The sequence below is a fragment of the Aquarana catesbeiana genome, linkage group LG13, assembly GCF_042186555.1.
Source record: "Aquarana catesbeiana isolate 2022-GZ linkage group LG13, ASM4218655v1, whole genome shotgun sequence".
Classification (NCBI taxonomy): domain Eukaryota; kingdom Metazoa; phylum Chordata; class Amphibia; order Anura; family Ranidae; genus Aquarana; species Aquarana catesbeiana.
In genome coordinates, this window is record NC_133336.1 from 76464879 (window position 1) to 76477367 (window position 12489).

The window sequence follows — 12489 nt, forward strand, 5'->3', positions numbered from 1 at the left end:
CATTCTGTCAGAATTGGAGGTATTGGACAAGTGGGGTCTAATACATGTGCTCAGCACCTGACTCCATATGCTGTTTGTGCCCCAGATGTAGATTGTTCAGCATTTGCTAATGTATGGGAATTTTATTAGTCCTCTGCTTTTGTGGTTGTATGTCAATATCTCATCTATAAAAACAAATGTTTGTTATAACTGCCTGTAGTTTGACGGAGTAATTGAAGACAAACACTACAAACCAGTCTGACGGGGCAGTGATATATTCCACGATAGAGGGCCTTTGTTTGCCCAGTTGTTTTTCGGTTGTGCAATCTAATGTTGTACATATCGGGTTTGCACCTCCTGAGGGCTTGTTCATACTATGCACAGTGACCTGCGTTTATCTGCACGGGATCAACACAGTTCACTACACGGGCACTTGGAAAACAATGATTTTCTATGTTCCTCATTCACACCATAATCTTGTGTAATGTGTTTTTTTTTTTTTTTATAAATGCAACCTGTCTGCATTTTGCACAACTGAAACTAAAGATATTAAAATTTGTTAGTATTTTAACCCTTCCTGGGACCTGTCCCTTCACAACAGATGATATGAAATGGCATTCCAAGGTGCATGAAAATGCCACGAAATGCCCATGTACATGTAAGTTAAATGCACATCGACACATGAAATCTTCAATGTGGGAAAGGACCCTTACCATGCAGGTTAAGTACAGTGTCAGCTCTGGCAGGGAGCTGGGCAATGCACATTTCAACGTATCACACAGCTTTTTTGTTTTTGTTTTTTTTACTTTGACGTATTTGACCCACTTCATGGTTTACACATTCATGTCACTGCAAAGCAGCACCATCCAGTGTAATGTGGCAAAATACAGGTCGCCGCACATTGTGTGAAGGAACCCTACTTACCCGATCCCTGGAAGGGCTGTGGGCTCTGCAATAGATTTGATAATGCTAGAGAATGTTCCACAGCCAGAGTACAAAGGTGTAGACGGTACAGTAGAACCTGCAAGAACCAGTTTTGCAGCCTGAAAAGGAACCTGCAGGAGTGGTGGTCTTGGTAAGTAAAACTGCTTTTTGCAGCCCCCTAGACCTAAACAAGCATTTAACCTTTGGAGTGCAGAGGCAGCCCCCCATGCAAGGGAGAATTTTCTTTTCCCCAGAGTTTACCTTTCAATGATGAATTTTTTTTTTTGTACTGTAAAGTGTACAGGGGGAAAACAGTGAAGTGTCACTTACAGTCTTTAACAGTACCTGCCTGCTGCCTCATAACCTTTCAAGCACCTTGAAACACTGAAACCCAGGTTTTCTCTATTTCAAAAGACTCATTCACATCAAGGTTACAGACTGGCCCACCCTTCCCATCAGGTTGGCCAGAAGCAAGGCATACAAAGCCACAGCCAATGAGCAGGAAGCTGGTCTATAATTTTACATCCTAGCATCCCAGGATTTGGATGCCCCATTTTGGGGGGGGGGGGGGGTGGGGTTGGACACTAAAAATGCAGCCCAGCCTCATATTTTTACCATACCTACCCCCCCCCCCCCCCAAGTTCGGCCAGATCTGTCAGCTGACATCACTGAGCTGGTCCAGGGTCGGGAAAGATCTGCCCAGGAGCCTGAACCGGCAGTTGGCTCAGCCTCTCAGCAATTCGTTAAGAGCCTGAGCCAGCCCCTCCTGCCCCCTTTACAGAGGAAAGCAGAGAGCAGCTGACTGTCACCAGAGCTGGAGAGGAAAGCAGAGAGCCACCGACTGACAGTCACCGCTATCTGCTCAGAGCGGAGGGGAGAACTGAGCGATCAGTGGTGTTTGATTGCTCATTTCTCACTGCAGAGCCGGCGGAGGACAGATGCAACATTGGGTCGATGCTGCATCCACCTAGGTAAGTATGATGTGTGTTTGTGTTTTGTTTTGTTTTGTTTTTTTAATCCCGAACTTATCATTTAAGAGATTGCTCAAGGCAAAAGTTAACGTGACTGTGCCCATTTGTGCATTGTACATACAACATACATGGAGTATACTGTAGAAGGGAAAGGATGTAGAAAAATACTGTGGTCACCAGAGATACATGAGTTGTACTAGGATTGGATTACATACAGCCTGTTTCTTCTAGGTTATCTCTCTCGGAAAGATTCACCTAATATTACCACATAATATGTAATACAGATTGTAACCAGCTGAGCCCTCTGATTCCTCTTGTATTGACTGTACTGACTGCTCTCGTGTTGTAAAGCGCTGGGCAAACTGTTGATACTATATAAATCCTGAGGAAGAATATTACAATATTTTCATTGTCTTTTTTTTTTTTTTAATCTTTTATATTCCCTATTCACATTTGAAATGTACTGATATTCTTTTGTCAAAATGACACGCTTCTACTATGTGTTCAGTCTGTCAGTTATATTACTTTAATAGCAAGCAACCTTTTTCATTGAAGGTGGAATCATTACCTCTACTTCCTATACAGGAGCCAGATATTCCAGAAGAGGTTCTGGTCTGATATTATAACATGCCCACTTGTATCACTGTATTTAATAGTGCTTGAGCTTTCCAGTTCATTCCGAAGGCCTCCAGCTCTCCGCTAATGTAACTAACACATCCTGACGGGCAGACGGGCTGTGATGAGCCCGGGGCTCCCTGTCTGTGTATCCTGTTTGCCTTGTATGGTATAATAAAAGAGAGGATTTAACATGTTCCCAAAAACCCAACACTGGGTCTATCACAAGGCAGTTTTATGTGCTGTATCTATAAAATGATAAAGCCTTCCCTGGGATGAATTATACTGAGACGTCTGCTCTGGCAGTAGGCGTAGTGAAGTCCCCTTTTCATTGGCTGCCTGTATCTGCTATTTTGGATATATCTGTGCGCTGGTCTAGCGGATTGATAATGCTGTGATTGATTGCTTATGTGTTATGTTCTCATTTCTAACGTTTGGCAGCAATATTACAAATCTGGTGGCTTGGATATCATATTAAAGATGGTCTGTGTAATTTCTTATTTAGGTTGTTGGCACTGCCAGCGGTTACCAATTGCCTGTGTTGAGAAATCCTTAATTTACAGTGTAATTAGGGTAATGAGTAGTTAGAATTTGAAGAAGAGCCTAAATGAATATAAGACTTTAATGAGCCTGTTGGCTATTAATAAGACCATGTTGGCAACCTAAAACATTGCAGGTAAAAGCCTAATATAATCAAGTGGTTTGATTGCTTACTTGCATGTTTTTTTTCTTTAATTCTAGTTCCTTGCGGTGTGCCTTTGAACTTGTCAGAGATTTTTGACTACTCCAGGAACAGTCAATTTTGTAGCACAGCCTCTTCCCTCCTGGCACTTCATAGCCCTCTCCTTTTGTGGCAGTGTCAAATTACTGCCGTTGCTGGCCCAGCTCCTCCACCCCTCTTTATCTCCCTGTATATCCTCTTGTATATTCTCTTGTTCAGCTGTTGTGGGAGGAGCGAAAGGGAATACTACTGAATGTTGCTTAAATGACAGCTCTGAATCAGCTGCTGACATCACATCCAAGATAGCAGTGCCCAGTGAGGGTCTTTTCACCCGGGTGGTCCGATCAGGTCAGTTTTTCAAGTGGACCTGATCGGACCCTCCATTCACCCCTATGGAGCAGCGGATGTCAGCGGAGATATGTCCCCTGACATCCGCCGCTCTCCGATCCGATCCTGTCTGCCAAATGCAGACGGATGGTGATCCTATTTTCCCTCCGTCTGGAGGATCAAATCGGATGGGATCTGATAATAACGGACAGGCCCGCCCTATAGAGAGCGGGACTCTGACAGGTCCGTGTCAGCACTATCACCTGGGTGGCGGTTCCATCAGAGCGCATGCTGCACTTGCTGCATGTACAGTAAATATCTCCCAAACAGTGCACGTTTAGAATATATTTACAGTACCTATAGGTAAGCTTATCATAAGGCTTACCTATAGGTAAAAGTCAGAGACATTTATTCCCACTTTAAAGGAGCACACATAGGAGGGTTTTATTCCAAGAAAAAGTAGTAGGGGGCATCTTCTAGTAGTTACTTTTATTCGGTTTACATTTCCTAAAGTAATATATTATACTATTATATATTATTATATACAGTATATTCAATATATTATTTCATTATATATTATACATTATATACAGTATATTCAATATATTATTTTATCATTATATATTATACTATTATAGATTTTATATGTATGTGTATATATACAGTATCTCACAAAAGTGAGTACACCCCTCACATTTTTGTAAATATTTTATTATATCTTTTCATGTGACAACACTGAAGAAATGACACTTAGTTGCAATGAAGTAGTGAGTGTACAGCTTGTAAATGTAAATTTGCTGTCTCGGCAAAATAACTCAACACACAACCATTCATGTCTAAACCGCTGGCAACAAAAGTGAGTACACCCCTAAGTGAAAATGTCCAAATTGGGCCCAATAAGCCATTTTCCCTCCCCGGTGTCATGTGACTTGTTAGTGTTACAAGGTCTCAGGTGTGAATAGGGTGCAGGTGAGTTAAATTTGGTATTATCGCACTCACTCATACTGGTCACTTGAAGTTCAGTACAGGTTCTACTCAGAACAGGCTTCGCCATGGTCGACCAAAGAAGTTGAGTGCATGTGCTCAGCGTCATATCCAGAGGTTGTCTTTGGGAAATAGATGTATGAGTGCTGCCAGCATTGCTGCAGAGGTTGAAGGGGTGGGGGGGTCAGCCTGTCAGTGCTCAGACCATATGCCGCACACTGCATCAAATTGGTCTGCATGGCTGTCTTCCCAGAAGGAAGCCTCTTCTAAAGATGATGCACAAGAAAGCCTGCAAACAGTTTGCTGAAGACAAAGGACATGGATTACTGAAACCGTGTCCTGTGGTCTGATGAGACCAAGATAAACCTATTTGGTTCAGATGGTGTCAAGCGTGTGTGGTGGCAGCCAGGTGAGGAGTACAAAGACAAGTGTGTCTTGCCTACAGTAAAACATGGTGGGGGGATTGTCATGGTCTGGGGCTACATAAGGGTTCTCCTGGTACTGGGGAGTTACAGTTCATTGAGGGAACCATGAATGCCAACATGTCCTGTGACATACTGAAGTAGAGTATGATCCCCTCCTTTCAGAGACTGGGCTGCAGGGCAGTATTCCAACATAACGACCCCAAACACACCTCCAAGACAACCACTGCCTTGCTAAAGAAGCTGAGGGTAAAGGTGATAGCCTGGCCAAGCATGTCTCCAGACCTAAACCCTATTGAGTATCTGTGGAGCACCCTCAAACAGAAGGTGGAGAAGCGAAAGGTTTCTAACATCCACCAGCTCCGTGATGTCGCCATGAAGGAGTGGAAGAGGACTCCAGTGGCAAACTGTGAAGCTCTAGTGAACTCCATGCCCAAGTGGGTTAAGGCGTTGCTGGAAAATAATGGCGGCCACACAAAATATTGACACTTTGGGCCCAATTTGGACATGTTCACTTAGGGGTTTACTCACTTTTGTTGCCAGCGGTTTAGACATTTTGTGAGATACTGTGTATGTATATATTCAATAGAGTTTAAAACATAGAAAGAAAGGTAAACCGTGTGATGGGTTGTTACAACACATTGCGCCTCCCCAATACAACACACCAGCAGGCATGCGTTTTACAAACCAGGGCACGTACCCACTGGTGTGAAGATGCCCTAATATAGGAAGTGTTACCTTGAAGCATAGAGAAAAGGTGAGAATCGCCAATCTTGAAAATTCAGTGGAAAAAGAGAATGCAACTTATGCAGTTTGTATTGAATTACTACAGATAGCATACAAATCCATGTGAAATGTCTTTTTATATAACTTGCAAAACCAATTAGAGTAGGGTAAATGTGTTGCGGATAAAGCATAGCAAACTCAGGAGTAAAGTTCACCACACATCTTTAGAAATGGGGAAAAATGTCAAAATTTACTATTACTCTAAGGCTCGGTTCACACTAGGACGACTTGTCAGGCGACCTAGGTCGCCTGACAAGTAGCGTCCCGTTCAGTACAATGGAACCGTTCTAAGGGGAGCGACGCAAGTCGCTCCGACTTAGAAAAAGGTTCCTGTACGACTTTGGGGGCGACTTGCATAGGCTTCTATACAGAAGTCGTTTTGAAAGTCGCCCGGGCAGTAGTGTGCAGGTCGCCTCGGTGAGGCGACCTGCAAGTCGTGCCGCCTCTGGTGTGAACCGAGGCTTAAAGTAAAAAATATCTCAGCCTTTTAAAGATCGGTCAGTTTTTTTTTCTTTGATATATACAGGTCAAGACATGCAATTTCTGAAATGTTCTTTATGGTTATGTAACTGTGAGCTCTGTGTCCTCTGTATAATGTGTTGCTGATGAAAGAACTGTCTTCCTCTACAACAGTGGATGCTGGTGGGGTCACTGCCCTATGAGATTCAGCCCCATTGTCAGCCCTTCACAATGCATAGAGGAGTTGGAGCTTTGGGTTCACATGACTGTATAGAAAAACAAGGGGAAACCTTTTAAATTGTGATTTATGCTAAAATGGAGGGAGGCAGCAGAAAAAAATTAAAGGGTGATGCCCTGTGTTGGCGCTGACCAATCAGCATCGCTCTGATCCGTCTTGGAAGCGCTGCAGAAAGAAGGCGAAGAGCGAGGATTTCAAATCCCCGAACCTGCTGGGTGGGCACTTACTGCTCATCACCCACAAATGTTGGTTTATTTTTTCTGAAAAGGTCATCTTTATAAAGCAGTGATTGATTCACTGGCTGTGAATCTATCATTTAAAGCACATGCAACTAGCAAGATTTGTCTGCAGTGAATGTTTAAATGTCAGATTAACTGCTTTCTAAATATGCACCTAGGTTTAATAATAACACTCTAAAGGCTCGTACACACCATAAGAAAATCGGGTGAACATTTTAGTCGGAGGAACGATTGTACGATTTTCTGATAGTGTGTAGACAACTTTCGACAGCCGATTCCGACATTCCAATCAAACATTTCTGAAGGGACTAACTCCAAATTTTTTCTCGTACCTTCTTGTTTTAATGTGTACTGTTTTCGTGCGAGAAAAATCTAAAAAGAAAGACTGCTCATGAACAGAAACCATAAACAAAAAGCCTTTGCTGTACGAGAATTTTCATACATTATTTTCTTCCTTGGTTCCGACTTGTTGTGAAACAACGAGAAGAATTGGACGATCATTCCCCGAATTTCCTTCTAGTGTGTACCCCACCTAAAATGGACCTTCAGTCATTTTTTTAACTTTCCATCTATTAACTCCTCTGCCCTTGTTGTTTTAAATTTGGATAGTAAAACTTTTTTTTCTGCCAGTTAATGCCTTATACAGCCCATTTCTTTCTTGTCTGGTCATTAGCCTAGGCTTATGACATCATGCAGAGCTCTCTCTCTCACTCTCTGAGAGTTTGCCAGGAAGGGAGGGTGGGTCATAAGAGGGCCAATGAGAGCTGCAGAGCTGTAGGTGTGTGTCTGTGTAAATCCAGTGTGTGTCTGTGTAAATTCCAGTTAAAATGGATACAGTCAGACTTAGTGGAGTGAGATTTCTGCAGCATATTTGGCAAGTGCAGAATCACAGTGTATATAAAATGATATGCAAAGTGGTTGGAGGGAAGCTTCAGAATGGCAAAGATGTTTTTATTACAGATTATGTGAGCAGACTGCAGTTCCTCTTTTAAGATTATAAGATGTGAAAGAGCCGTTAATAATGTATTGTATATTGGTAAGTACTGTTTTCTTAACAGATGAGTTTTGAAATAGGGTGACAGACTGGGTCTCTCGTAGTTCTCTCGATTCGGGATAACTGGACAGGAATTTATATATCGTTTCCTGCTGTGCTAGCTTTTTAAATATTCTTTTTTCTGATAATTTCCCGAAGCTTCTATTTATCCATAAATATTAAAAGTTTTCTTTTTTTAAGTCACAAAATACCAGTTATGTGAATAAACATCTTATGCTATTTCTTTTTTTTTCATCTAGGTGTGTTGTAGTGTTATTAAATCCCCGAAAGAACAAACAGCATCATATTCTGAATAGTTCCAGGTGAGTGTTGCACTGTATGTACACTCTATGTAAATGCTTACAATGATGAATGTCCGACTGTCAGCAGCTTTGATCCTTTGCACAAGTCTGATCCATCACAGCTGATTGCTTGAGCCACCATATACCAGATTACAGATGTACAGATTTTGGCCTACTGGCCCATAGAGACTGCGCTCTGGTTCTCAAAGGCTCTGATGAAGAGGTTATCCTCGAAACGCGTCAGCCAACTCTAAACACCCGCCTCAATATGGGCTCATGATACTTTTAACCCATTTTTATCTTTAAATTTCCATGTTTTTTATATTTTGTTACCTGTTTGTATTGATACGTAGTATTGGCATTATTGAATTGCTTTTATTGGCTTCTATTTTGAATAAATTTTATATGTTTTGATGTGAGCAATTGATCACGCGCCCTTCATCCATCACTCTCCATATAGCCTTACCTGACCACCCCGGGGTCATTTTCTGGGCAGCGGGACATGCAACACCATCTCTTTCAGCTTTGCTATAGTTCACAATACTACTTTTCTCAAACCCAAACAGAACCTCACAAGCGCAGGAGTAATCTTTCCTTGTCCACAAAATACCATAACAATAACTTTTTGATTCTGATCACGTTCAATCACAAATAATTCACAAATATGCCCCTTTAATTCATTAACAAAAAAAAAAAACGATTTCATACCTGAGGCTTGTGTACATAGGGATTTGTTTGAATCCTGCTCTGAAAAAAAACCTTCATGTTCAAGCCTAAGTTTAGGTAAAACTTTATTTCTTTTAAACCCACAAAAGGGACGATACTTACATTTAAAGGATAAGTTTACCTGTAGACCCCTTTCACACTGGGGCACTTTGCAGGCGCTACAGCACTAAAAATAGCACCTGCAAAGCCCCCTGAAAGTGCCGCTGCTTTGTCTCCAAAGTGAAAACCCAGAGTGCTTTCACACTGGAGCGGTGCGCTGGCAGGACGGGAAAAAAAGTCCTGCTAGCAGCATCTTTGGAGCGGTGAAGGAGCAGTGTGTGTATACCGCTCCTTCACCGCTCCTGCCCATTGAAATCAATGGGGCACCGCGGCTATAAAAGCGGCAAAGCGCCTCTGCGGAGGCTCTTTGCGGCGGTTTTTAACCCTTTCTCAGCCGCTAGCGGGGGTAAATCCGTCCCGCTAGCGGCCGAATACCGCCGCTAGAACGACGGTGAAGCGCCGCTAAAAATAGTGGCGCTTTACCGCCGACGCACCTCCCTCCCCAGTGTGAAAGGGGCCTTAGTAACATGTTACACCTGAATTTATGGTTTGACATGTTACTAGACATCAAGTGCCTGCACCTCCCATGAGAGTGTGTGTAAGGTGTGTGCAGGCACTTGCTGTATAAATAAGGTTCCTCTCCCCGCACCCACTGTCATATTTCAAAAACCACGCGGCTGTGCTGAGCCTTTGCCTGCATAGCCGCCTCATTCGCAGAGATCTGTGAATAAAAGAAGTACAGGTCCCGTCACCCACCGCAGCAGACGGCTTGCAGTTCTTAAATTAACTTCCCTTGCAGAGTAAGCGTCTGCCTGTATGGAGGTACGGCATCCAGGGCTAATCACTTCCATGTAATCGTAGAATGAGTGATTACATGTAAGGGTGCATGATTATTTATGAGAGCCAGCAGTCTCCCATTGCATTCATTGAGGTTCCACTCACCGCTAATCACAGGAACCTCACTGGGGTTTTCACATATAGTCTCAGCATTTGCATTTGCAATTGTGAATGCTACCTTGGCTTGGTTGAAATCTCCCAAATCAGGATGCAGACACCAGTAAAGCCAGCAACAATGGAGACACAGGCAACACTAAAAATCTAAGTAAAAAAATATTTAGACCTTCACAGAATGCATTTGTTCGGAGTTACTTGAAGAATGGTTCATGTAACATTCCCTGCCCTGTAACCTATGTATTCACATGCAGTACATTTGTTGCTGGTCCCTCACAATTGGCACTTGTTTGTGTACATTTTCTTTCTGGTCATTTGATCCCTTTCCTATTCCTGCCTGGCTAGTCTTGCTATTTTGCGCTGTCTCCCTCTGGGAGTTCCAGCTCTATTAACGGCTCCTTTAGCCAATAATTGACCTGGAGGGCTCCTATTTTCTCCCTCACACCTCTGGGTGATGAGAGGGCATGTAAACAGCAGAGCCTGGAACTAAATTGTCCTTGACACAAAGCATGAAGGACAAACCTTCGGTTCTCTTGCTATAAGATTAGGAAGGATGATGTTTGAGGACGCTTGCTCTGGTTAATTAAGACTCTTGTATCTTTTTAGATCCATGAAACCAAAAATACAAATGGCTTTTTATCAAATCCCTTCTTGGCAGGAAAGGGTTTGATTGACCCTTTTATTAAAGATTTTTCCTCTACGAATAGTTAGACCCTCCATATTACATACTGTCGTTTTGTAAACTATAACGGTGGTTTAATGTTATAAAGGGAATGGTAAGCTTTAGGCCTGGTTCACACCTTATGCAGTTTGCTTTTGATCCGTTTCTGTAGTGGTTTTTGCAGTACGTTGTGCACATGTGTTCCTGACACGTTTTTTGAGGCCTTTTGCAATTTCATTTTTTTTTTTATCCAATTTGTTGTTGGGCAGATTAAAAAATGCAAATTGCGGCAAAATCCTAGCAAAAATGCACTACATGCTTTTCTGCAGCTTCTGCATTGAAATCTATTGAACCAAAAAGTCCCTGACCCTTTCCAAAAACGTAGCGGCTGAAAAAAACATAATGTGAACGTGTCCCATAGGAAACCGTGTTAAATGGACTGTAGTGCATTTCTGCACTAGAAACACGAAGAACTAAAAATACATAGGTGTGAACCAGGCCTCAAGCCTCATACACACGATCAGATTGTTGGCCAAAATGTCAGCGTCAGACTTTTGTCTGAAGGGCGTGTGCCAGGAACTTGTCTTGCATACAAACAGTACACAATTGTCGGCCAACAAGCACAAACGTAGTGACGTACTACGTGGGATTTCAGCTCTTGAGCACCACCCTTTGGGCACCTTCTGCTAATGTCATGTTTGGTGAACATTGATTCCGAGCATGCGTGTTTGTACTTTCGACTTTTATGTGACGAATTGTGTACACACGATACGAAAATCTGACAGCATACCGTTGTCCGCCGAAAATTTACTAGCCTGCCAGCCAACATTTGTTGGCGGAAAGTTGGACAATTGTCTGATGGAGCATACTAATGGTCGGATTTTAGGCAAACAGTCTGTCACACAATTCCCTGCCGAAAATAGATTGCAGTCTAAAATTTTTTTTTTAGAGATGCGCCAAAATTTCGGCAGCCAAAAATTGTGTTTTCGCCATTTTGCCAATTAAATAAAAAGGTGCCGATAATGGCCCGAAAATGCACGCAATTTTGCAGCAATTTTACCACGATTTTACTGTGCACCTATGTGTTTTTATAGGTCATGTGACTCAAAAACCGCATCAAAAACCTAACGAGTGCGTTACTGATGCGTTCTTGCTGAAATTTCAATGCATTTCAATGGGGAGGTGCGTTTTTGTTGCGTTATTTGTTTTTTGTTTTTTTAACTGACCAAAAATGCAGCCAGCAGGATTTTTAACACCACAATGGAAGCGCAATAGACCAGTGTAAAGACATGCATAGAATTTAAAGGGATACAGTTTTCTAGAGCTGTTATTGCACTAAAGGTGCCGATAATGGGCGACAATAAATTCATATTCATTTAAATTCATGTTGTTAATTAAAAAGTCGAATACAATACAATTATAAATATAAAAAAGTTTATATATTTTTTAAAAACTGTCATTTTCGGTTTCGAACCAAGTGCATTCTGAATTTTCGGTTTTGGCACCAAAATTTCCATTGAGTACACTTCTAAAATTTCCTTTAGAAGTGGTTATTGTCAGTGTGTCTCATTCTACCTGTTGGGTTTTCAATCATGTTTAATGAAAAGTACATTAGGAGGTTTTGTATCGCACAAAGGTGGGTGGAAACACCTAAAACTGCTAGGTGGACAGACACAGATACTGGAACCACCTTCCCATATCCCATCTGGAAATTAGAGAGTGTAAAGAGCCCAAACATATTGAGAAAATGACTACACCACAGGCTGGATTGTTAAGAAAATGATGCACACTAATGTGTACTGACATATTTAACGACACGCATTGATGTGCAATGGAAAGTCTTTTGCAACGCATATTAAAACATACTCCAATGCATATCATATGGCAGTGACATTTTATTTTGCTGCATTTCTGTTGGTTTCTAAGGAAAAGGCATTGGGGTAAAAACAAACCTAAAACGCCAAGCTGTCAATGGTTCTATTTGTTAACATTAACAAAACTACAGTTATCTAGTAAAGTCTAAGCTGGTTCATGTACCTCAATAAATAAACCCTAAATAACGGCAAAATTATTGGAGGTAGACCACGTTCAATTGCTGACCTTGTGATAAGC

The 12489-nt window shown here is 42.0% G+C and overlaps 1 protein-coding gene across 2 annotated transcripts in view; it reads left to right on the top strand.

Moving 5' to 3' along the window:
• Positions 1-12489, top strand: part of MAPKBP1 (mitogen-activated protein kinase binding protein 1) — a 255393-nt gene that overhangs the window by 132456 nt on the left and 110448 nt on the right. For both annotated transcript variants that reach the window (XM_073609140.1, XM_073609141.1), the window contains exon 4: positions 7959-8021. In XM_073609140.1, the coding sequence (XP_073465241.1) occupies positions 7959-8021 (63 nt within the window). The remainder of the gene's footprint in view (positions 1-7958; positions 8022-12489) is intronic.